A 22,742-nucleotide genomic window follows, 5' to 3' on the forward strand; every position below is an offset into this window, starting at 1 on the left:
GAGGCCGAAAACTGACACAAAAGCAGCAGGAGCTTATAGACGTGGTGGCCGCAGGCAGGGGCTCGGCAGTGGAAGGCTCCTGACTTGTCAGGTCTTTCTGTGTTAAACATGCAGGCGGTTGTAATACTAAAGGATATATGATTCTCTGTATTTAACACAACCCTCATTTAGACATTAACTGGTTGATTTTTGGACTTTAGTCCTTTCTAAATAGTACATTAGGTGTGCTTCAACACACCCCCATGCCTTTAAAAGAGCCAGCAATGCCGGTGGTCCCAGAGCTGTGCACCTGCCCCGAGAGCTCCTCTTCCCTCTCCTGCCTTTCTCCAGCCAACAGACGTATGGCCCTGCCTCACGTGCCACATTAACACACACACACACAGTCTCTCTCTCCCCCCCCCACACACAAAATTCACATATACACACTCTCCCACACACATAGTTCAGAGTCACACATACACACAATTCACATATACACTCACACACACACAGTCTCTCTCTCTCCCCCACACACAAAATTCACATGTACATACTCTCTCTCCCACACACACAGTTCACACTCACTCACACACACACACTCCCTCACACAACGCATCTCTGATCCCTGTCCGCGATCCCTAGAGTGCAGAGAAGCCAGTCGGCAGGATGGCGGCGGTGTTGATACAAATCAGGATCAGAGAGCTCAGAGCTCTCCCGGCAGGGATGAGGGGCGAACGTGCCTTTCTCCCTTTTTATTCGCAAATACAATCAGTCCTACAGGGTCGGTGCCAGAAGTCCTCTCTGCAAAGGGAAACAACGTTCGCGTGTCCCCCATCCCGAGCTTAGGCGTGCCTCAGAGGCAGAAAGGACTAGCGGAGCCCGCCGGGGATCCTAGCACCCACACCTCCTGCTGCTCCCGGCGTCCACAAACACAGGCCCGAAGGACCCTCCCGAGGACCGCCTGGCTCCCCCTCTCAAAGAAGCCTCGTCTCTCCTCGGGAGCCGTCGGGACACCATGGTGGTCCTCCCCGGGGTGTAGCCTAAACCCCCTCCCTGTGCTGGTGCAGACCTCCTCCGCTCCATCCTCCAGACAGCCAGACTCCAGAACAACAAACGTTCACACGTCAAGTCCCTGAAGTCTGCGGCCACCAAAACAGCTCCCAGGTGGCTTGCCCATCACAGGGTTTCTCTACAAGCTGGGGCTGCAATCAGGGGATACGAGGTACAGATGTGTGAAGTGTGCTGCCCCCCCCCCCCCAGCCAACCCCAATCCTTCCCCAAACACCACCCAGATAAAGCTTAAGTCACCCTGGTTAAATATGCTATAAACAAACACTCCTTCCCCCTTCCTAACCAAATACAGATCACACAGAGGGCCACATGGCCGAGGAGTCGTGCAGCCCACGCTCTGCTTCAGAAGCCCTTGTGGAGGGTGGGGGCTGGGCTCAGTACTCAGAACACACGGCTGCCCAAGGATTCTCTGAGCACCTTCTTCTCCACAGGAAAGGCCTACTTCTTCCAATCAGTCATCATGCAAACAACCAGAGCTGAAGCGCATGTTCCCATCGCACATCAGCCGGCTCTTCCAGCAGGTGCTGCACATTAAGCAGCGAGCAAACAGGTAACGAGCAGCTAGGCAGAGCTCCATAAGCAACGCTTGCAAGTCCGATGGGAAAACAGTCTCAGAGACCCCACCGTGAGGCCTCATTTCTGAGAGAGCTACTTGGCAGAAGCAGACCATATGCACAAGCATGAAGTGCTGTACAGACGTGTCAGAATGGTCGGAAGCACAGCATATTCCAGAAGCTTCCAAATGCAAGAAACCTCACCAGAAACGCATGGTGCATGGCTGGCTTCCCAGAGACAGAACACATGCCAGTCTTTACGAGAGCTCCGAGAGAGTTGAAAAAACAGAGAACCCAGATATTCTGAGGTTTCCTGCCCCTTCAATATATAGAGAAAAGACCTGAGACCTGGAATGGCCAAGTCAACTGCCCAAGACCCACCCCCGTCCCCACCCCACCCCTGGGTCCCCTAGCTAGAACACTCAGAGTCAGGGGACCTGGATGCACGGTGGCCCGAATTACACAGGTACAAGCAGGATTCTCTCCAGTTCAGGGTCATCAGCCATGGGGCTCATACCACCCACCCGCCCTCACAGGATGTGGAGGTCAGGAGAGCTAGCAAACGTGAACAGAACCGTGAAACATCATGGGGTGCAGGTGAGACCACGGTTACCAAGCAATTCCTCTCCTGCCTGTATCCGAGCCCCAATCCCCATTCCCACCACCATTCGGGGAGTCCAGGAGGCCGGATTCATAGTGACGAACCCCAGGTAAAGTGTCCTGGAGACTGGCGAGCAGATAGCATCTTGGGAGAAACACAGCTATTTTTAAAGCTCTGCATTCTGTCTAGCGGGTTGCACAGCGTGCGCCTCTGCCTCGGGGCTCCTGCCCACACACCCCTGGAGACGCAGTGGACGTCAGAGACCAAGGCCACCATGGAGCAGGGAGGCTGGGGCCCCGCCACGCCTTGTCGCAGCCCGGCTCTGCACACAAGTCCAGAAGGGCTGGGGACCCTGCGCTTTGCCGTACACGTATTTCATTTTTACTGTCTTTTAAGGAGGGGCTCAAGACTAAAAAGCCAAAATGGAACTGGTGGCTCTGAGATATTTCTGTTTTCTTTGCTCCTGTCTTTTTTTTTTTAATGGAAGGGCTTAAACAATCACATGAGAAAAGAAGGCTAAATATAAAGGGAAACTTTCTGACAGCAACAGGGGCACAGACCCTGAGAAGTTTCAGAGAAGGCAGAGGACACAAGGACCCTGCAGACCTATTTCTTCTCCAGGATTTAGGGCCAAAAGGGGAGGGCATATCTCTCTGGGAGCATGGCGTGTCAGGTCAGCCCCGCAGCCCTGCAGCAGTTCCCACACGGCCGTCTAGGAGTTCTAGACGAGCTCCTGGCAGGAGCTGGAGTCCACGTCCTTGGTCACCTGGAGGCTCCTCAGCAGACACTTTCACGGTCTTCACCTTTCGCATTTACCTCTGGGGTATTTCGAAAAGTGCCTCCACCCGCCCACCCTAATTCACTCCAACCGTGTCCCTTCAGGAAACACGGTTACCGCTGCACTCAAGACACGTCTCTGGTGTCCCTCCCCTCTCCTCGTAACGCAGGTCCCGAGTTTCTGGCTAAGAAATACCTCCATGGGGCTTCCCTGGTGGTCCAGTGGTTAAGAATCTGCCGGCCAATGCGGCGGGGGGGACACAGGTTCGATCTCTGGTCCAGGAGGCTCTCACCCCCCACCCCCCCGGTGCAGCTGCACGCATGTGCTGCAGCTCCTGAAGCCCAGTGCCCCAGAGCCTGTGCCCCGTGGCAGGACAAGCCACCGCAATGAGAAGCCCAAGCAGGGCAGTGACGAGTAGCCCCCACTCTCTGCCATTGCAGACAGCCTGCACGCAGCCACGAAGACCCAGCACAGCCAAAAAGAAATACATAATTAAAAAAAAAAAAAGAAATACCTCCACAAACATCCAGGGAGCCCCCGTATCAGAGCTGACGGGAACCTCCAAAAAAATTCTAGTTCAATCCCTCTCGTTTTTATAGACAATGAAACCGAGGCCCACAGAGGTAAGGCGAGGGAGCATGTTTTTACCAACGCAGCCAGAACCCCAGGCTCGCTGACTCGTCTCCGGGTTCTGTGAGCCCCCACAGGCACGCACCACCAAGGCCCACACTTGGTCCCACTGCAACCCCGGCTGCCTGGCAGCAGGTGGCAGCCTCCATGGCCAGGGTGGGCCGGCCGGCGGGACTGTGGTGCCAGAGCGGCGAGTCACGTGGCCTGCCTCACCCTGGGCCCGGCAGCCGCGGCACTCCCACCGTGTCAACAGGCCCCGGGTCCTGGCGCTGCACACAGGAAACACGCCCTCCCCCATCCCCAGCTACCGACCTGCCTCAACCTCTCGGGACACAAAGCTCCTCCAAACATCTGATACCAAGGGACTCCCCTCTCTTCCCTTCCCTATTGTGAGGATCTTGGAACCACGCGTGCTGGCAGAGGAGCAGCTCCACGGAGCTCTGCCTCCTATGGGCACAGGTTCTACCAGTGACTCGGCAAACACTGACCCCGAGTGTCCCCCGGCGCTGCATGGACAAGACAGTGACCAGGCCCTGGGGAAGATGCCAGCTGGCGCCTGGTAAGGGTGGGAGAGACGAGAGGTCAGGAGTAGCCGTGGCTAGTGGGGGAAGGGGAACCCTAGTCTGCCGGTGACCAAAATTTTGACAGCTACAGACACCCTGATTCCTGACCCACTGCAAGCTTCTGTGAGCGTCTGTGGGCTGCGGATGGATTTTCCCAGCTGGTGGGAAACGAGAAGGGTTAGAACGCGTGTTAGTTTTCTCTGGAAGTTCAATCAACATGGCTTCCCTGGGGGCCGAGGTCCTTCAGTCTCCCCAGTTCCCTCCCCGAAAAAACATCTGGATCCCGCTTCTGCAGAAGGAAGAGAGTCCTTCTTTTCCTTCTATGTCTATCTTTAAATCCCATTTACTAGCATTAACAGTATCTTCCCCACGTGAGGATATACACCCCTTCAGGGACAGAAACTTGATTTTGTTGAGCCCAGCAACCCCATGCTGAGCACTGTCCTTGGCACATATACCGCAGAGGCTGAAGACACCGTGTGGAAGGAATGTATCTGCCTGCCCGTGCACGGGGATCACAGAGTATCTGGCCTTGCCCTCTGGGTCATGTCGGCTGCCAGTCCTCTGAGGGTCTCAGCTCGGGCTTCAGCCTAACAACGCGAAGAAAACATGCAGGCTTCGGACTCAGAGATGCCCGAGTTTAAATCTCAGGAGTGCCACCCACCAGGCTTGTGACCTTGCTTAAGTCACTTAACCAAATCACTGTGTCTTCAATCATAAAAGGATTGTTCTGAGCATGAAATCAGATAAGCAAAAGGGGACCTAACAAAGGCCGGCTTCCCTGGACTGCATGCTAAGAACAAGGACTCCAAGGCCCGTCTCAGGCTTTCCAGCCTCGTTACAGACCCCAATCCGGGCTCCACGCACACATGTCCGCTCATCTGATCCTGCGGTCAGATGCTGCACAACTCTTCCCCAACCCCCGTTCCCCCCGCCCCGAGTGGCTCTCTCCATCCCTGCCCCCCTGCTCCTCCCCTGCCCGGGTCTCCACGAGACTGCACCAGCCCAGGGGGGCTGCTGGAGGCGTTCTCTAGCCTCATCTGCCTACGAGCAGCTCCCGTGGAGGGAGCTAGCAAGGAACCAAACCGTGTCTACGCTTCCCTGACAGACACTCCAAGTCCCAGAAAAGAAACACATGATGAAGAGGGCCTCCCACAGACAGCCGGCAAGTGGAAAAGGCGCTCTAGCATATTTCGGAGGTGTGGGGGGGGGGGTGGCAACAACATGCCCAATAAAGTGACCAGCACGGAGTACAGATGCTCACTGAAGCCCCGCTGCAGCCCTGGGGGCGCTTGTGCCAGGGAACAGAGCCAAGCTGTGCATTAGACAGTGTGCGGTCCTGAGCAGAACAGGAGTCGATGGACAGGAAGGCGCTGACCAACCAAGCCCCCTGGCAGGGCCCCTCCTGCACACCTCCCGGCCAAGCTGCACCAATGCGGCTCCAGGGCCACCAGCCCTGTTAACCTCGGTCGGACCCCAGCCGGAGAGAGGCCCCCGAGCTGCCTCCCGGGTCCCAGACTGTGGGGACTCAAATGTCAACAGAGAAGCGCCGGATCTGCCTGGCCCCCCTCTCAGCGGGGGATGCCAAAGCTCTGCCAGCCTGGCTCCTGACACAATGCTCCACTGCACGTCTGGAGCAGCCAGGCCGAGGAGCAGGAAGGAAGGAACGCATGAGATGAGGGAGAAAACTGGGCAAGTCGGCAGGGGAGCACCAAGCCCCAATCTGGGTGGATACCAGAGGCCCCAGAGACAACGGGGTCTCAGGGAGCAACACCAGCCTCTGCACCCTGGTGACCCCCCAACGACGAGCCAGGGGCAGGGCTGTGAGCGTGGGCAGTAGGCAGCTGGAGCCAGGCCTGGGGACCCGCTAAGCACAGGGAGCCGCGGCTCCCTAGCACGGCCAGCAGCTCCATCTGGCTCCAGCCCGGCAGCCAGCGCTGGCCAGACTCTAGCCGGCACATCTTGAGGGACTTGGCCGGCTTCCGCTTCATCTCCCCAGCTGCACCAGAGCTGCTCTGTCTGCTTTATTCCTGTTCCAGGTCCAACACCCCTAGCCATCCCTCACTCCATTCCTGCCAGAGGGGCTGAGGCTTCAGATTCCTTGAAGGAAGACACAGCGGACTCTTCCAAATCCGCTCAGCAAGGATTCCAGGCTGCTCATGGCCAACTCAGAGTCTCTTCTCAGATGGGAAGAGGTGAAGATGAAACGCTGGGAGGCAGCAGGCAGCAGACTTCCCGGGGAAAGGGGTGGGCGGGGGAGTGGGGGCAGAAACACCACCCGTGTCCATGAGGCACAAGAGAAGAACTGGGATCCCACAGGGGCCTCGTGATATCATCCGAGAACATCATAGAATTCCCCAGCACCATCCCTTTGGTCTTGAGACCCCAGACGATCGGCTGTCAGCTCACTCCATCCGGCCCTACTGGCCCAGACAGGGCAGGAATCGACTCGACAGGAGAGAGATCTCCTGAGAATGTGCACAGAGCCTCAGTCTGCACCATCTCCATCAAGTGACAGACCTCCCAGTTCCATAGGCCTCATCCTTTTTAATCATCATCACTATTATTGTGACCAGTATCTAGTGCAGCAGCGAGAAAAACATTCCTACGTCAACTGCCTGGAGATGCTTTGCAATGGCTCACTGGGCCAGGATTATTTTTTTTAAGTAAAGGCAATGAGGGCCTAGAGGAAGAAAGTAACTCACTCAAAACAAAAAAAAACTTAAGGAAAGAACCCCGAAGTTCACTGCCCAGCCCACAGCCCATAAAGTCCAGGCCATGGGCCTAGACTAAGGCCCAGTGAGGCTCAAGATGCCCCGGTGTCCAGGTAAGAGAGGGTATGGGGAAAGGAAGGCCCAGCTCCCAGGCAGGCTCCCAGCCCCTCTGAGGGCTCAGCACCCAGAACCTAGCGCTGGATGCAGGGGCCTGGGGAGGGCAGTTACCGCGGGAGGCCCGACGGTTGTTCTGCCAGGGGCCACTCCCACTGTCGCTGGCGTCCGATCACTTAGGCTGGCCACCCGGCCCCCAAGCCTTCACTAGTTACTAACCCCATTCACAGAAAAGCCAGGAGGAGGAAGATGGAAAGAAGAGAGCAATTGTCTGGGAGATTCTGAATGGAGAAGTCTGAGGCTTCTCCACTAAGGAGAACGCCCTCCGTGGGCAGAGAGGGGCTGGGGGAGGGCCGGACCGCACAGCCCACACCTGACTTACCTGGGAGGCAGGGAGGTGGCGGGATCCTATCTCCCTTCCTGCATCTGGTTTCCCATAAGCAGCCTGGTGGTGGCCCGCTGACAAGCCCAGGGTCACGTCATGTCCATCGGCACTTACAGTCCCAGAACCACACAAACTGTGGGCTCAACAGCATCTCTGAGAGGAACCCAGATCATGCTGCTCTGTTTGTCCCAGCAAGACGCACTCGTTCACCACCCAGCTACTCTGCAGACAACTGACCCCTTCTGCCGGTCAAGCCAGACTTCCAGAAATCCCAAACAAGGGTGAGGGCGGGGTACAGACAAGCTCCCGGATGCCCAGAGCTGGGGCTGCCTCATCGATCCCAAAGAGACTCAGAGGAAGGACGAGGCAGGGCTGGAGGAAGGCAGGGAAGGCAGAAGGTTCCAAAGAAGGAAGGGAGAGGTCAAAAGACATGCTTGGGCAAAGCAGGGCAAACCGGAAGCTGTTAAGACACAGAGGAGGCCACGCAGTGCTCTCAGCCACATTGGGTGCCAGCCTCTCCTCCAAACAAACCCAGGATCCTTCGAGAACCACTAGCCCCTCCCGCCCCTCAGCCTACATCGCCGGCACCCGCAAGGTCCTCAATCTCCTAGCATCTGAAACAGGGGGAAGGAAAGAAAGCTTGGCAGCTCTCAACCAGACAACCAGATGCAGATGCGTGTACACAGACACATAGATGCATGTGCATGCATATGCGCGCACACACACCCCCACACACACCCCCACACCCCTTCCCAGAATAAAAGGCCCCGTGGAGGTGGCTTACTCTCTCCAGGTTCTGGTTTTCTGATAGAAGCTCTCCTCCCCGTGGGGGTGACGGGACAGACAGGTCCGATAAGAATTGCTTAGCACAACGCTATATATAGTCTAGGTTCCTAGCGGCCTAGCGATCTGGAGCTAGAACTTGGCAGAGAACCATGCTAGATGCTGGCAAGGCACATCCCCGCCCTCGCCACTCCCCCACCCAGGCAACTGAGAGTCACCTCCCTGCTGGGGGCAGTGAGCACAGGCAGGGCCCTTCCATTCAGCCCGTGAACACTCAGTTCTGGGGGGACCCGGCTTCTTGGCTCCATTTTAGGGAGAATCGACTTCTCCTGAACCCGAGGGGGATGCACGGGGGCGGCACACTGACTGCTAGGCTCTCTGCAGCTCTCCAGCAGCATGGGGAAACGGATCCAGCGCCCGCTTCTGGAGGACCAAGGGCGGGGCTGTGCAGCAAAGAACCAAGAAGGCACAAGAGCCAGCTGAGTTCAGCACCGCGTCCGTCCACTTTCGACATTCGAAGGGATAAAAGAATGCAGACAGATACTTACTGCGGAGAGCCAGGCTGCCAGGCAGCTCCTTTTTCTGTGTGTTCCAAATAAGACACGCAAACAGGCAACACGTTTACCCCAAAGGATGACGAGTGTCTTCTGAACGCCAGCACCGTCAGCAGCGGAGTCTCCAGCAGGCTGTCACCTACTTCTGGAGCTGAACTCCCCTGAGTTCTCTGTGGGGAAGAAGTGAAAGGTGGGCTCAGTTCCCAGGGACCACCAGGTGAGGCACCACGCGCAGGCCCCAGTCATCGGGGTCTCTTCTGAGCCCCCGGACACCGCCCTCCGCTGCGGCGCCCCGTCCACCAACACGAAGCAGGGCCACCGCCGGGCCCAGCGTCCTGGAGAAAGGCCAGTCACAGCGGGTACAGGGGCTCCTTGAGGAGGACCCATCCATCACACTGCTGCAAAAACAGCTGCAAAAACCCAAAGGACAACAGCTCCCTTAAGCACAGAACCTGGGCTCTGGGCACCACGCAGCTTCCGGACAAAGATCCGCAGACGTTCCAACACCCACATAGAGACACGAATTTTTTCAGGTCAAGTTGCTCTCTGCTTAGGCTCGAAAAGACATGACTGCAAAAAAGGGTGGGGGGTGGGGATGGGGCTGCCTTTGCTCTTGGGTGGGGTCGGCCAGCTCCCACCCCCTCGCCTGTCTCTTCAGCTCTCCCCTGTGACCTGGGCCGGGTCCCCCTGCTCCTTCTGGGCGCCCGAGACCCCAGATCCCAACGAGTCACGCGGGGAGGTCCTCAGGGGAAGAGGAGGTGCGCGGCGACAAAAGTCAGAGCAGGCATCGTCCACAGGAGCGTGGGAGGCTGAGAAAAATGGCACCCGGGCTGAGGAGACCAGAGAGCTCGGCCAGGCTATCTGTCCCTCCATCATCCCCTCCCACAAGTTGTTTGCTCCTCTGCCCCAGACGCTGGCCGACAGAGCGGGAGGAGAGAAGGGAAGCCGGATGCTGGGGATGATGGTGGTTTGGCCGAGATTCTGCGGCGAAAGAACGAAGGGCCTGTCTCCTCGCTGGGTCTCAGGGACAGGCCTGGCGGCGGGGCGGGGCCTGGCGGCGGGGCGGGGCCTGGCGGCAGGGCGGGGCCACGGGGGCGTCACGCGCACAAAGCGCATTGCTGCAGACGGGAGAAAAGCCTAGAACCCCGAGCCGCCATGATGACACCACACACACACACACACACACACACACACAGACGCGGAGGTCAAGGCCCGCCATGGCACCTGAGGAGGAAGTGAGGAAGATGGTGAAGAAGAAAAGCTTGGAATTTGGGATGAGGAAAGGGAAGGCTGAAGAATGGCTGCCCGAGAGAGCTGGTCTTCGGCTTGAGGCCGGTGACGCGGGAGCCACCATCTTCGCATGATGCCGGCAGAGGAGACCCCCAAGACACTACATCCCCACAACGGGCACTAGGGCTGCCAGGCCCCACCCTTGCTCCCCCACAAAAAGAGACTTGCCCTCCATCCAAGGCAATGAGCCACACTGAGAAATCCCCAAGGGGGTTTTCTGGACCCGGAAAGATGTCTCTTTGTCGGGGACGAGTGCGAGGAGCCCAAGAAGCCATCCTGGTTGCCAAGCTCATCTAGTAACACAAACGGCTGCGTTTTCTTTTCAGGTTCTAAAATTCAAGGGTCTACAGAGCCCTGTTAAGTTACCCGGTATCACCCCTGCCAACCCAATACGTGGCGGTCGCCTTTTCTTTGCCAAGCCCTTCCTGAAAATGACCCCAGCCCAGGGTCAGCTCTGAGCTCCGACGAGCTGTTTTTGCTGTTTTCATGTTGACAGAACGTCCTGGCCACTCGGCTGAGTGCTCCATCTCCCGGCTCCCGACACACTGAGTCATCATCCGAAGAGGAAAAAAACAACAAAGCAGCCGTCACCAGGGTCCCCGCTGCCGTCGGCTGACGACTCATGAGCTGTCGTCACTCCCTGCTCTGCAGCCCCGGAACTGGTGACGAGGGGCTTCAGGGTGTCCAACTCCCCTCCCACGGGATGCGATAGCGTCAGGAAGCGGGCAGCCACCGCTGCATTCGGAAAGAAGGGAAAGTAACCTGGCATCAAAAGGATCCCAGGGAGGCTCACTGGTTAACCCTCACTCTGCCACCACATGGCTCATCTACGTTTCCATGGTGCTTTCCTGATTCAGAAGGTTCTAATGCAAGAACGGGTATTTAGCCCGGGGGGGAAAGGCACGACCTGGCAGGCTTCAGGTGCCTACTGGCCGGTTACCTCCTCGCTGCCCCTGCCTATGATACCACTTAAGACACATAAGCTTCCTTCTTCCCTATTTCTTCTCGAGCTACCTCGTATATTCCTTTCTTAAGTCCGCAGCAGACAACTGGGCAAGGGGAACGAAGCTGCATCGCTTTCTCTTAGGATCCTACCTGTTTGACAATATATTAGGCATTTCTGTGTAGTAGGTATAATGGCTTCATTTCACTGACAGGGGACAGTAAGACTTAGGGAAATCAAGTAACACGTCTCAAACCACCCAGATGAGTGAGGCAGAGTCAAGATGTAGACCCAGCTCTGCCCAAGTGCCACATCTCTGCTTCTTTGCTCTCTACGGATCTCTGGATTCTGGGGGTTATTCTGTCTGCCCTGAAGGTAATGCAACCCCTCCACCTCCACCTCCTCTTCCAAGGGGAAAACTGAGGTTTGGCAGTCCATTAATTTCAGCTACAAAAATAAAACAAACTCATCCTCTTGCATGAACCTATCCTCAAAGCAAGAGGAGAAAGTTAACGAGGCCGCAGGGAGGGTGGCACGGAAGAGCTAAGTGACCCAGACCCTGGGTTCAGGAAGATGAGCCACCCAAACTCCCACAAAGCATCAGGGACTCACAGAACTCCTTACATAGACGTGTTTTGGGGATCTACCTCCTAAGAGGCATTTTATAGACACTGAAGAGTGAGAGAAGAAAAATGCAAAGGCTGTGAGACACCAAGGTTCTAATCATGAGCAGAACACTTACCAGCCACTCCTTGCAGGGTTGCAGTGAGGAATAAATGAAATAACCACCGTCAATGAGCTGGATGTGGTACCTGCCAAACAGAAAATGTCATATAGGTACATGTTTCCTTTCTTTGCCCTGGCTTCCTGGGGCTCACAATCTCATAGGTGACATAAGACTTAAACTCAAAGAACCCCAGCACATCTAAAGTAGCATAAGAGATGCATGAAGATATGGGAGTTTGGTTGACGTGAGCAGGGGTGGTGGGAGCATTGCTTCTCGTGAAAGTAATCAGGAAAGGTCCTTGGGAGATGGTGGGACTGCCGCAGGTGGGAGCAGTGGAGGAGGCATGGGAAATATCAGCAGTGAGAACAGAGAGAAAAGGCAAGAAAAAGTAAGTTGCCTGGTTTTCCTGGAATACTTGGTCCACTTAGGCAAACTCGGAAAGGTGAGACTGTCTAGGAGAGCTAAGACGAGACTAGTCATAGGCAACCTCCAGCATCCTGCTAAAGCGAAGGGATCTCACTCTGGAGACGAAGAGAAACCATTTTAAATTTCTGAGCAAGAAAGACAAGATGGCCGCTGCACGCAGAAGGGCCTGGAAAGGAGAGGGACGGGAGGCAGGGAGCCTCACTGGAGAACTACAGCTGGAACCACGGCCCTGGCAGGGGACGTACGGAGGAACACAGAGGGAAAAAAATGGGGAAAGGGCAGGGCCATCCAAACAGATCGTCAAAGCTGCCACGGACCCCACCCCCTGTCCCCATGGAGAGACTGCCAGAGACAGAACCTATTTGGGGAGCACAAACCACAGGTCCAACTCGTCGGAGATGAGCTGCCATATCTCTGCTTTTACCCTCCCCCTCAAAAACCTGGTTTTCCCTCCCCCTGGACTGCTCTAAGCCTCAGGCTGACGAAGGCATGGGAGACCGAGACCTTCAGTGAGCAGTGCCCACGATTGGGCAAAGCCAGGGCCCCAGCTGGTGGAACCCCCACCCAGGGCTGTGTCCGAGAGTGGCACTGGGCAGTCCTGCCCGTGGGGCCATCTTCACTGCGGCAGCCACCACTGTGCCCGCCTCTGCTGCGCTTTTGCCCCCCCTCCCCTCCTCCGTCACAGCCCCCGCCCCCCGCCCACTCTGCGGAACTGGCACAGCAGGACCAGAAAAACCAACGCCACCATGTCCGAGAGTAGCAGAAATGCCTCCAAAATGGCAGCCTTATGATCAAAAGGAGTCTCCAAATGCCATCAACCCACCCAGGGAAAGGGAAGCTAGAGACAGGGGGAGGGGAACTGTCAACCACCTCCCAACTGGCCCCCCAAAGTCTTCCTTACTCTCCCAATGGTCACATCTTTCCCTTCAGAAACTTCCTCTCAGAAAGCATGAGAGAAAAAAGGGCACTGCTCCCCCCACACCGTCCTCCCCTTCGCCCCCGAGAGGTCCTGGGGGCCCATAGGTGACATAGGGCATTCAGAAGGACGTTCTGCATTTCATACCCCGAGACAGGGGTGGGCAGTCCATTTCCGTCTGCAAACCCAGCCCCTCTCACTGACTGGACAAGAGCGAGCCCTCCAAGGGAGTCAAGTCTTATCACTTGTCTCCCTCCAGACCCTCCCCAGTTCTGTGGGCCCTGGGGAGCCAGGAGGTGGGGTTGCAAGGAAGGGCCGAGAAAGCACAGCCGTGCCCTCCGTTATGTAATAAGAAGGGCGGTGCTGTCCTAGGCCAGAGACCCGGAGCGCATTGCGCTCCTGGATGCGCAGTCATGGGCGGGGGCCACTGCGCAAGATGTGGGGATCGGAAACCCCCTCCCCACGGACGTAGGGGTTGCAACGAGGGCTGGGTGGGGAGCTGGGACCCTGATTTTCCCAAGCCCTCCTCCCCCAACCAGAGGCGAGCAGCCGGCTGCCCTAGTTTTGCTCATTCTCCTCACTCCCCAGGATGACAAACCCTTCTGACCTGGGACCTCCAAGTCTCTTGTGGCCCCGGGGCTTTCCCTGAAACCCCACTAAATAAATACGCAGTTTCTGAGCCGTGTCCCAGGCTCAGTCCCCATCCTCACCTTTCCAAGCACGAGGGAGCAGCAGCTTCCAGAAGGCAGGTCCTTCCCATAATGGGCTCATCTCTGGACAGCCCGGGACGTCAATGCAAATCTCTCGTCCCCGGGGAGTAGCCCAGAGTCAGCAGGAAGCCCAGGGTGGTAGCAAGAGCAGCAGTAGCAGCTGTGCCCTACCTTGCCCGTGCGTTTCCAGGGGAGCCAAGAATTATTTTGCCGCAACGCTGAGGTGTGGCTGATCGGAAAATTCCCACTAAAGAACAAATATTCTCTTCCAGTTTGGTCAACCCTCTGCGCACCCACCTCCCCAACCCTTGCTCCTCCAAAAAAAAGTTTGGGGGAGCCCTTAGCTCCTCTTCCTTATAGTGCATGAAATTAAAAAGGCACAGGAAGAGGCTTCAACTGGTCAGTCAAAATCAGGCAGAGACACAGGAGCATACGCACACCCCTAAACAGATTTTAGAAAGCTGCTGGGCTTCTCCCCCCTCCCCTTTAAGCAAGTGAAATGCAAATTCAGATTTGATACCCTGCCCTCGGCCAATCAAAAAAAGGTTTTCACCTGCCATTGGCCCACCCACCAATCAGAGGAAGTGTCTGGAGTGAGAGCCCTCCCCTGGCCAATGGAAGGCCAGCTCAGTCACTTAGTTAATGATGCAGCAGTACAAGGAAGGCCATCACATGTGAACTGGAAGGGTGCCAACATGGAGACACAGAGAGCGCAAGGTAAACAACTTTCCAACGCCAAAAGGATGACATTTAATCTCTAAATGCTAGCTTCCCTTCCCAGCTCATCCTCAACCCCTCTCAGCTGGCCCTACAGATCTCGGGAGCCTCACTACCTGTCCCCCCGGAGCCCACAACAAGACCCAACAGTGACTGCGTCACCATTCCCCACTTTCCCCAACTACGCAGTGACAAACGAACCGGCTTTACCCCACTTCTCCCAGCCCGCGCCCCGTCCTGCCCACCTGCTCCCCCACCAGCCCCGGGTTCCCAGGGATGAACATTTCAAACCAGGCAAGCCCTGGAAAGGCTGCCCCTCTCGCCTTCCTCACAGTGTTCTTCCTCCTCACTCCTTACCTTTCACCTGAGAACCGTATGGACGGACGGACAGACACTGACACCCAAACAACTTGGAAAACCAGTCTGTCTGTCTGCCAGATAGAAAGAAATGGGGGTAAAGGCTGGGAGGTCAGGTGGGACTCCGGGGACGGCTTGCTACTTTTTCCTTTACCCTGGTCAGGCTTGAGCAGCTGATACTAAGGGAAAAGAAATTAAAGTGGAAAAAAAACCCTCCCTCAGAGAAAAGAAAAAAAAAAAAGCAAAAAGCGAGAAAGAAGGTGAGAAAGACAGAGCACCCACATACGCAGAGACATCGCCCCCGATCCCAGCAAATACGTACGTGGGGGAAAAAGGGGGTTACGCCATCAAGTCCTGAAGCCCGTCGGACCACCCATCGTCGCCTGCGCAGACCCAAATCTCGGCTGGCCGTAAGGTGCCGCAGTCCCGAATGTTCCAGAAACTGGTCCCAGCAAACCTTCCGCCATCGCCCCGAAACCTCTTGCTCCCGACCCTGCCCCCACCGCCACCCCACCTCCTCCCCGCGGAGCCGCCCGTGCCACCTTGCGTGTCACCTCCCTAGCCTAGGCCACCCAGAGGCCTCCGGCCCCCGACAGATTTCTGAACGCTTGGCAAGTGAGCTGGCAGAACCTGGTGCCCGGTGTTGCTATGACTTGTTTCTTGATTTCTCTCTCTCTCTCTGCTGCAGCACGGCTGTTGCTAGCAGACCTATCCACGGAGCGCTCGCTCTCTCTCTCTCCTCTCTCCTCTCTCTCTCTCTCTCTCAGAGCTCTGTGACGCAGATCTAAATTCTCCAGTCTGCTCCTTGTGTTGCAAGAGCAGAACTGCAGCTTTTCCCCTGGAGAGCCGGAGGGCAGTGCCAAGGCTGGTCAAACAAGGCAAAAAAAAAGTTGGGCCTACACTTCGCTTCTCTGGCCGCACTTCTCCGGCCCCTCTTACCCTAGACCTCACTGCTCTGGGGCATAGAGGGCCTAGTGCCCACAGGCTCACGCCTTCTCCGAGGGCTCCCCTGCCATCAGACTAGCTTAACTCTTTGAGTGACAGTGCCCAGAGCCCAGACAGGGCTGTCCCACACTGAATGTGGCGTCATCATTTCTTGAACCGTAGGTGCTTCTCCTGGATCCCCCAAAATAATGGTCCCCACCCTGAGACCACTGTTCTATTAACTCTTTCTGCCACAGACAAGTCTAGTATTACAGCCGGAGCTGATTTTTGTTATATTCTGCTTTTTTTGGCCATAAACCAGGACCTTTTTTCTCCCTGGAATTTCTTAAGGACGAAAATGCATAATTAGAACATTGCCTGCTTACCCCATGAGTTGCGAGTCTTCTATTGGGGCAGGAGTGAGAGAAACTGAACTGAATGGCAGCTTGACGAATCTAGAGGATCTCCACTCTTCCAGGGTTCAGAATTTTAGGGCCTAGGTGGATGCGTCCAATCACTCTCAAGGCAGTTAGGCTACTCAGTCCCAGAGATTCAGGTTGCTGAGTCATTTGTTCCCAAGAAGATCCTCTGACAACATGAAAAGGAGCAAACCAGAGTGGCAGCCAAGCCTGAACCCTGGGCGGCCAATGACTGGCTTTAATGAGACAAGCATCCACCAGCCCACCCCCCACTGCCCCTGCCACGGTAATACATGGGCATTCACACCTGGAACCACTTATAAGGAGGGGGTTTCCCACCAATGCTCTGGAGACTGACCGGACTTGTTTTTGGATCCTGACAGGTCTCCATTGCGGCAGAGCACACAGCTCCAACTCCGAACATTTTCCTGCTCTCCGACCCAGAAATAGTTCCCGAACAGCTCAGATGCTAACTCACTGAACCACACACACCTAGACAGTCTCCGGGTGTCTTGGGTTCCCACATGGCCACATCCAAAGGCAGACCCGCCAAGGTTCCTGACGACCAGTTGTAGCACAAGAGCCTAGTCCTGATGGGAAGTGAGAGATGTATTCAGGCTCATTCAGGTTCAGGGGCAGCTGCCTCAAAGTATATCATATGGAGATCCTTGCAACTTCCAGACAGCTAGAGAATGAGGCGCCAGGCAGACACCTTATCCCATACCTCGACTCCTAAGCAGGCTTCTTCAAGCAACTGCTCTGGGCCAGGGTTTCACCCAGCAGAAAGAAGACCACTTGGAAGACAACCATGGCACTCCACAGCTTTAAAAGAAGTCCAGAGCATCTGTGCCAAGCTCTCAGCAGGGGAGAAAGTGCTTCAAATTCACACCTTCTGGGCTCCAGGGTAGAGCATGCCAATAAAGAAGTCACCTACTGGTCTGATGACCAAAGGAATGTGGCCTTGATGGCACCAAAGCAAGTCCCCCGGAATGGTCCTCTGCCTACTTAAATACCATTTGCCATAGTTTCCTTTTCCATGGAAGAAAAACATGCCTAAGTTCATGTCAGGACATTCCTGATTTATCCAAGAGCCCAGGATCAAATAAACAAAGGGCTTTGAGCTCTGCCAGGGAGCCTCCTGCTTCAGGAGGGAGAACTAGGAGGAAGTAGGGCTCAGCACAGAGTTGGCCCATCACCCCATGAGCTGGTGAATGACGTGGCTGCTCACTGCCATGGCGATGGAGATGTCATGGGTGGGTGGACATGAGAGAGGAGAGGCAAATAAGTCACGAGAGATGGCGCAAGAGCAACTTGGGGTCAGGGGGGCCCTGCGCAGCCACAGAGCCTATAGACGGAGGCCGACTGTGGTTCAACCACAGAACAACACAGCTCAAGCCCATGCAAAGGAAGGTCCCCGCATCGGGCGCTTGGCGGGAATCAGCTCTGACTTGCAAAACCTTATGATCGCACAATGTTTGGGAGGTTTTGTTTCATTTCACTTTTCATCTAAGTCTTCTCTTTTTCTTCCCACGACCCCGTCACTCTCCTTACAGTTTGACTAAGATTGAAACAGTCATTTCAGGTGCCTCTGCCCCATTCTAGGTCTTCCGTCTATTAACCTGATTGTACATGGCATCCAGAACAGAAAAACGCAAATGGGATGACCAGGAATCAGAAAGGGGATTCAGTTCCAAAAACATGGGAGGATGTTTACTTAGCAAGGACACCCGAGCCTACCAGGAAGCAGTTTACAGGGCTGTACTCAGTGTTTGATTTCAGGGGGTAAAGATAACTTTTGGAGGGAGGGGAAGGTGGCACACTCCTTCTGTCTGCCCCGTGAGGTCTGGGGAGGCTGGGACAGGGCACACTTGAAAAGACAGGGCTTCAACTCAAGCCCAGCAGGTCACTAGCTCGCTCCAGCTTCTCTGCAGCTTCAGGCCTTGGGAACTAAACGCTCTCTCCAGACATCGCGAGCTCTCGTGGCCTCTGACTGATCTGGGTCAAAACTCTGAAATGTCAAAGAGGAAGAATTTTTTTTTTTTTTCTTTAAAGGGAATGAGCTGAACTTTTACCCAGCCCTTGCCCTGGGTTCGGAACGTAAGCCGTCTGTAATTGCCACAAACTCCAGGTCGGCAGGCACCAGCTGAGAGCAGAGGCCTGACGCAGGCCTCTCTGTGCTCCCATCCCCTTCTGGACACCTCCTGAATGGGGCAGGCTCTTTCACCAAGAAGGAAGTCACTTCTCTCAACGCAGGCAGCTGTGCAGGGGACCCATCCCAACTCTGCACGAGCATCGAGGGCTCGAGTGGGTGTTCTAGATAACAGACCAGGCAGCAGTCTGGTCTTGGGCGGAACTGACAGGTTCAGGTCCTCAGGGAGAAGGAGTTTCTGCTCACCGCCTGGAGAGGGGCAGGCAGAGGGCACTCAGTGATCCCAGGAGGTAAATCATTCATCAGGTACCTTTGTTGTGATTGTTGAGTCGCTAAGTCGTGTCCGACTCTTTGCCAGCCCATGGACTGCAGCCTTCCAGGCTCCTCTGTCTATAGGACTTCCCAGGCGAGAATAATGGAGAGTGGGTTGCCATTTCCTTCTCCAGGGGATCTTCCTGACCCAGGGACTGAACCCAGGTCTCCTGTATTGCAGGTGGATTCTTTACCACTGAGCCACTAGGGATGCCCCCCTCATTAGGACGCCCTCTACTAGCTGCTGAGGCCACATTCGGCATAGGAGAAGTCCAGGACACAGCCCCTCACCGCAGGGAGGGGTTCTAACTGAGGACCCTACAAGCATTCCCGAATTGGCATTTTTTATATTTCTAAAATGCTCTTTAAAAGCTGAATTCATTTTCTCACAATACTAAATGTACTGGTTGGGATCCCAGGCTAGCCCACGAAAGCCTATTTTACTACTTGAGGAAGTCAGGAGGTTCAATGCCTTGTGGGGCTCAGCAGGTAAAGGCTGGGGGAAGTGTGAGGGGAAGGAGCAAGCCCTTCCCCAGGTCTGGGGGTGGAAACCCCCAAGGGCCCAGATGGTCCAGTATTTCAGGAGAAGTTACAAATCTAAATGTATTACATTAAGCTTTTGATTTTTAAACATCGTCCAGACTTTTTAAAAGCCAGAATATACCTGCAGAGCCTCTATTGTGTTTTCTCTGTGGTGATATATCCAATATGCTATAGGAAGCTGCGCTGCCCAAGTGAGGATTTAAAGAAAGAAAGAAGATAAGACTGAAAAGATTCACCACATAGATGCTGTTACTAGAGGGAAAGAATGGCGCAGAAGAAAATAAGGGAAATCCTGCCTTTCGGGTCAATGGTTGTCCAACAGCCCCACGTTGAGGGCTGCAGGCGGAGGGGTGCTTCAGAGTTATTTTTAACTTGACACATGATACCCTGAAAGTGCTAGTATTTGTGCCCCCTCCCAATCCCAGAAGGACAAAAGAATCATTTCAGTTTATGTGCCCTCTCTCCCAGATGAGAGTCGCTGCTCAAGGCATCCTCAGAGGCTCTGTTCGGGGCTGTGTTGATCAGACAGGAAGGGATTATCCTAATCCAGCTGCCCACCCAAGGCATAGAGCCCTCCGTAAACAACACTATGACCAAGGCACTGTCCAGCCTCTGCTTCACTCCATAACCCCCAGCCCACTTTTGGGGAACTCAGACAGTGGAACATCACTTAAGATGACGTCTCTCTCGAGGTAACTAATGACCAGTTTTTCGTTTTCTCTCTGCCTCTGGAGCCCATAGAACAAGCCTCCTCCTTCAAAGGCCTTCAGATATTTTAGGATAACTTTTACAAGTCTTTAGGCTAAACAAGGAGGTACAAAAAGGGAAATGAAAAAGGGGTGGGGGGGGGGCGGGAGGGATGGTGGGGGAGAAGAAGCCAGAGAGAAATACTCTTAAAATAGCTGGTCAAAAGTTAACAAGCCAACGGAAAAGAGGAAGAGACCTATGTTATGTATTCATGAGAAAGGGGGCGCTAGTGGCAGAAAACCAGCTGAGTGACGCAGGACATGCGGAAGGAAGAGTCCACAGTCCAGACAGAGAAGATACAAGATGGGCCAGGGGCTTAGACAGTTCTCAAGGCCAGCCACCAGGCTGTGCCGATGACCCGGGACAAGCGGGCTACAACCTGAGCTTGGGAGAAGAAAACGTACAACTCCGTTTATAAGCATGGAATATCCTTTTGCCCTTTTTTGGGGGGAGGGGGTTCTTTTTCTTATGTATTTGTTGGTTAGTTACGCATCCTGGGTACAAATCCACGTGCCAGTGGTGGGTATTACATGTATCCTTTCCACTCTGCTTGCCTTTTCTCTCTTTCATTGATGTCTTTTGATAATGAGAAGTTCCTCATTTTAATGTCATCCAGCTTATCAATCCTGTCCTTTATTTTTTTTTGCATTCTCGGTATCTTCTTTAAGAAAATGTATAGCCACCTCAAGATTATGAAAATATGCTAAGTGATTTTGTCGATGAAGTTTTATTTTGTCTTAACTTTCACATTGAGATTGATGACCTCTCTGGAGTTTATTTTTGTGTATGACGTGAGGTAGCAGTCAAGATTCATTTCTTTCCCTGTGGACATCCAACTGACCCAGCGCTGTTTATTATTAAAATGACCGTCCATTCCCTACTGCTCAGCAGTGCCCGCTCCGTCATCAATCAGGTGTCCAGATGTACAGGGGCTTGCCACCAGGCTCTCTGTTCCATTCCTTCAGTCAGATAGAAGATAGACAAATAGTTCTACTATTATAGTATGCAGCACTAATCTTAAATCAGGTGATTTTTAACATTAAGATAGGTTTGCAAGTAAAGTTTAAGAAAATATCAATCCAGGAACTGACTTTGCAAAGTTCAATGTGGACAGACACAGTCTGAGCCCAGCCTGGGACTCTCAGAAAGAATAGGATGAAAAGGAACAGACACAGAAAAAACTCCCCAAGCTAAGGAAGGCAGCAGCAAGAAGAAAGGGACAGAGGAAGACATTAGTCCTGTTTTCATAAACAGTTAATACAGTGATCAAGAGAAGAGACTTATACTGTTCAAGAGATAACTGGCATCGAAATCCCAACTACATACTTTCTGCTGTGTGATCTTGAGCAAGTTAACTCAGTCTTTCTGAGCCTCAGTTTCCTGATCTGCAGATGGGGGAAAGCTTCCTCAATGAGCTGTGCAGATTATGTAGCTTAATCTGGTGTGTATGACTTACATCTCATCATCACAGAGCCTAGGAATCTTAAGTATTAAAAAATATTGGGGACTTTCATCATGAGGAGTGGTATCTCAGAGACGAGCCCGACTGTGGGAGCAATCTTGCCATTCAACAAACCTTTCCCGAGTGTGTATAACTAAACAAAGATAAATCAGATTGTGGTTAAAAAAAATTCAGACTCTAAAATGAGACAGGATTGAATGTGTATCTTTGTACGGTCTCTACTAGTTATAGAGACTTGAATAACTTGTTTGATCTCCCTAAGTTCCTAGTTTGAGCTTCATCTGTACTTCCTATGGATTTTCTTGGTGAGGATGGTATGAGACATTTAGCACAATGCCCAACACAAAGTTAATGTTCAACAGATACCAGTATCGCTATGTTGATGACGATGATGACGGACAATGATGATGTTTTGGTTGGTACCATGCCAAGCACTGGAAGAAAAGGCCTAGTAACACCTCAAAAGACCTATAGCACCTGGCAATCAGGGTCTTCCAACCAAGTACTAACCAGGCATAGCCACAAGACAAGACCGAGTAGACAAGATTGAGTGCGTGCGGGTGGTAGGCCTAAGACAGAGGAGGGGCTTGGAGGAAAAAGGCTGAGATGCCATGTAAAGGCCAAACATGCGGGGACAGTTAAATACCTGGTAAGGAAATTCTAAGGAAAATCTCAAGGAACTTTAAGAACAAATAAAAAGACAGAGTCTATGAATATATATAATTGGAAAAAGCCTGAAAATGTGCTGAATTGAATGGGGGAGGGTGGGTTATGTGTGTCAGAAATGGTAGTTGTAGATCAGAAGTCTGATGGTAGCCAAGGGAAGAAGGTTCCTGAAAGAACAGTGCCATGAACAGTTTCGATTAATAATAATGACCATGATGTGGTCAGCGTCACAGCCTTAAAGACCGAATCTCATCAGTCTCCAGGAACAAGGACCCCAGAACCATGGCGGGGTTTTTCCCATCAAATTCCCCACCCGGGGGAACCATGGCACTTCTGCCCAGACTGCTGAGCTGAAGCAAAACAAGGCCCCAGCAGTGACCACAAACACCTCCAAGGACACAACGCCACACCACGTGCCAAGTGAGAATCTGAGAGACAAGGGCCAGGGACAGCCTGTGCTGGAGGGCAGGTCCTGACAGAGGTGACATGAAGATGCAGACTCAGATGCCAGCGCGGGCGGGCAGCTGGGGCCAGGCAGCAGACGGTCGGTGGCCTGGCAGACGCGGACCCGGGAACACAGGACTCCCCCGACTGCAGGGTGAAAGGAGAGCAGTGTCGGCCAAGTCAGGGCCCTAACAGACAGAAATGAGTCCCAGCACCAACAGAGACGTCCACGTGAAATACACCAGGGGCAGGAGAGCAATGGGC

General features: G+C 54.1%; 1 protein-coding gene and 1 long non-coding RNA gene across 6 annotated transcripts in view; one reads left to right on the plus strand and one right to left on the minus strand.

The window, feature by feature from the left end:
• Positions 1 to 6,699: 6,699 nt before the first annotated feature.
• LOC147356081 (uncharacterized) overlaps positions 6,700 to 22,742 on the minus strand; it is a 51,173-nt gene continuing 35,130 nt past the window's right edge. The window contains exons 1-4 of one of the 5 annotated variants that reach the window (XM_086342246.1): positions 13,739 to 13,930; positions 11,702 to 11,771; positions 8,721 to 8,896; positions 6,700 to 8,615 (exon numbers count right to left, since the gene is read on the minus strand). In XM_086342246.1, coding sequence (XP_086198372.1) covers positions 8,447 to 8,615; positions 8,721 to 8,896; positions 11,702 to 11,771; positions 13,739 to 13,788 — 465 coding nt within the window. In that variant the 5' untranslated portion in view covers positions 13,789 to 13,930 and the 3' untranslated portion in view covers positions 6,700 to 8,446. Of the gene's footprint in view, positions 8,616 to 8,720; positions 8,897 to 10,296; positions 10,752 to 11,701; positions 12,436 to 13,738; positions 13,931 to 15,134; positions 15,563 to 22,742 lie in introns of those variants that run through there. The other 4 variants (XR_015142597.1, XR_015142600.1, XR_015142599.1 and 1 more) reach the window with 4 other exon arrangements.
• LOC147356082 (uncharacterized) lies at positions 14,352 to 17,627 on the plus strand. Its single transcript, XR_015142601.1, has 2 exons — positions 14,352 to 14,455; positions 16,539 to 17,627. It is a non-coding gene; the product is annotated as an uncharacterized LOC147356082 (long non-coding RNA).

Source organism: Bos grunniens, chromosome 16 (assembly GCF_055505025.1).
Source record: "Bos grunniens cultivar Pamir isolate PY7600 chromosome 16, Bosgru_T2T1.0, whole genome shotgun sequence".
Lineage (NCBI taxonomy): Eukaryota > Metazoa > Chordata > Mammalia > Artiodactyla > Bovidae > Bos > Bos grunniens.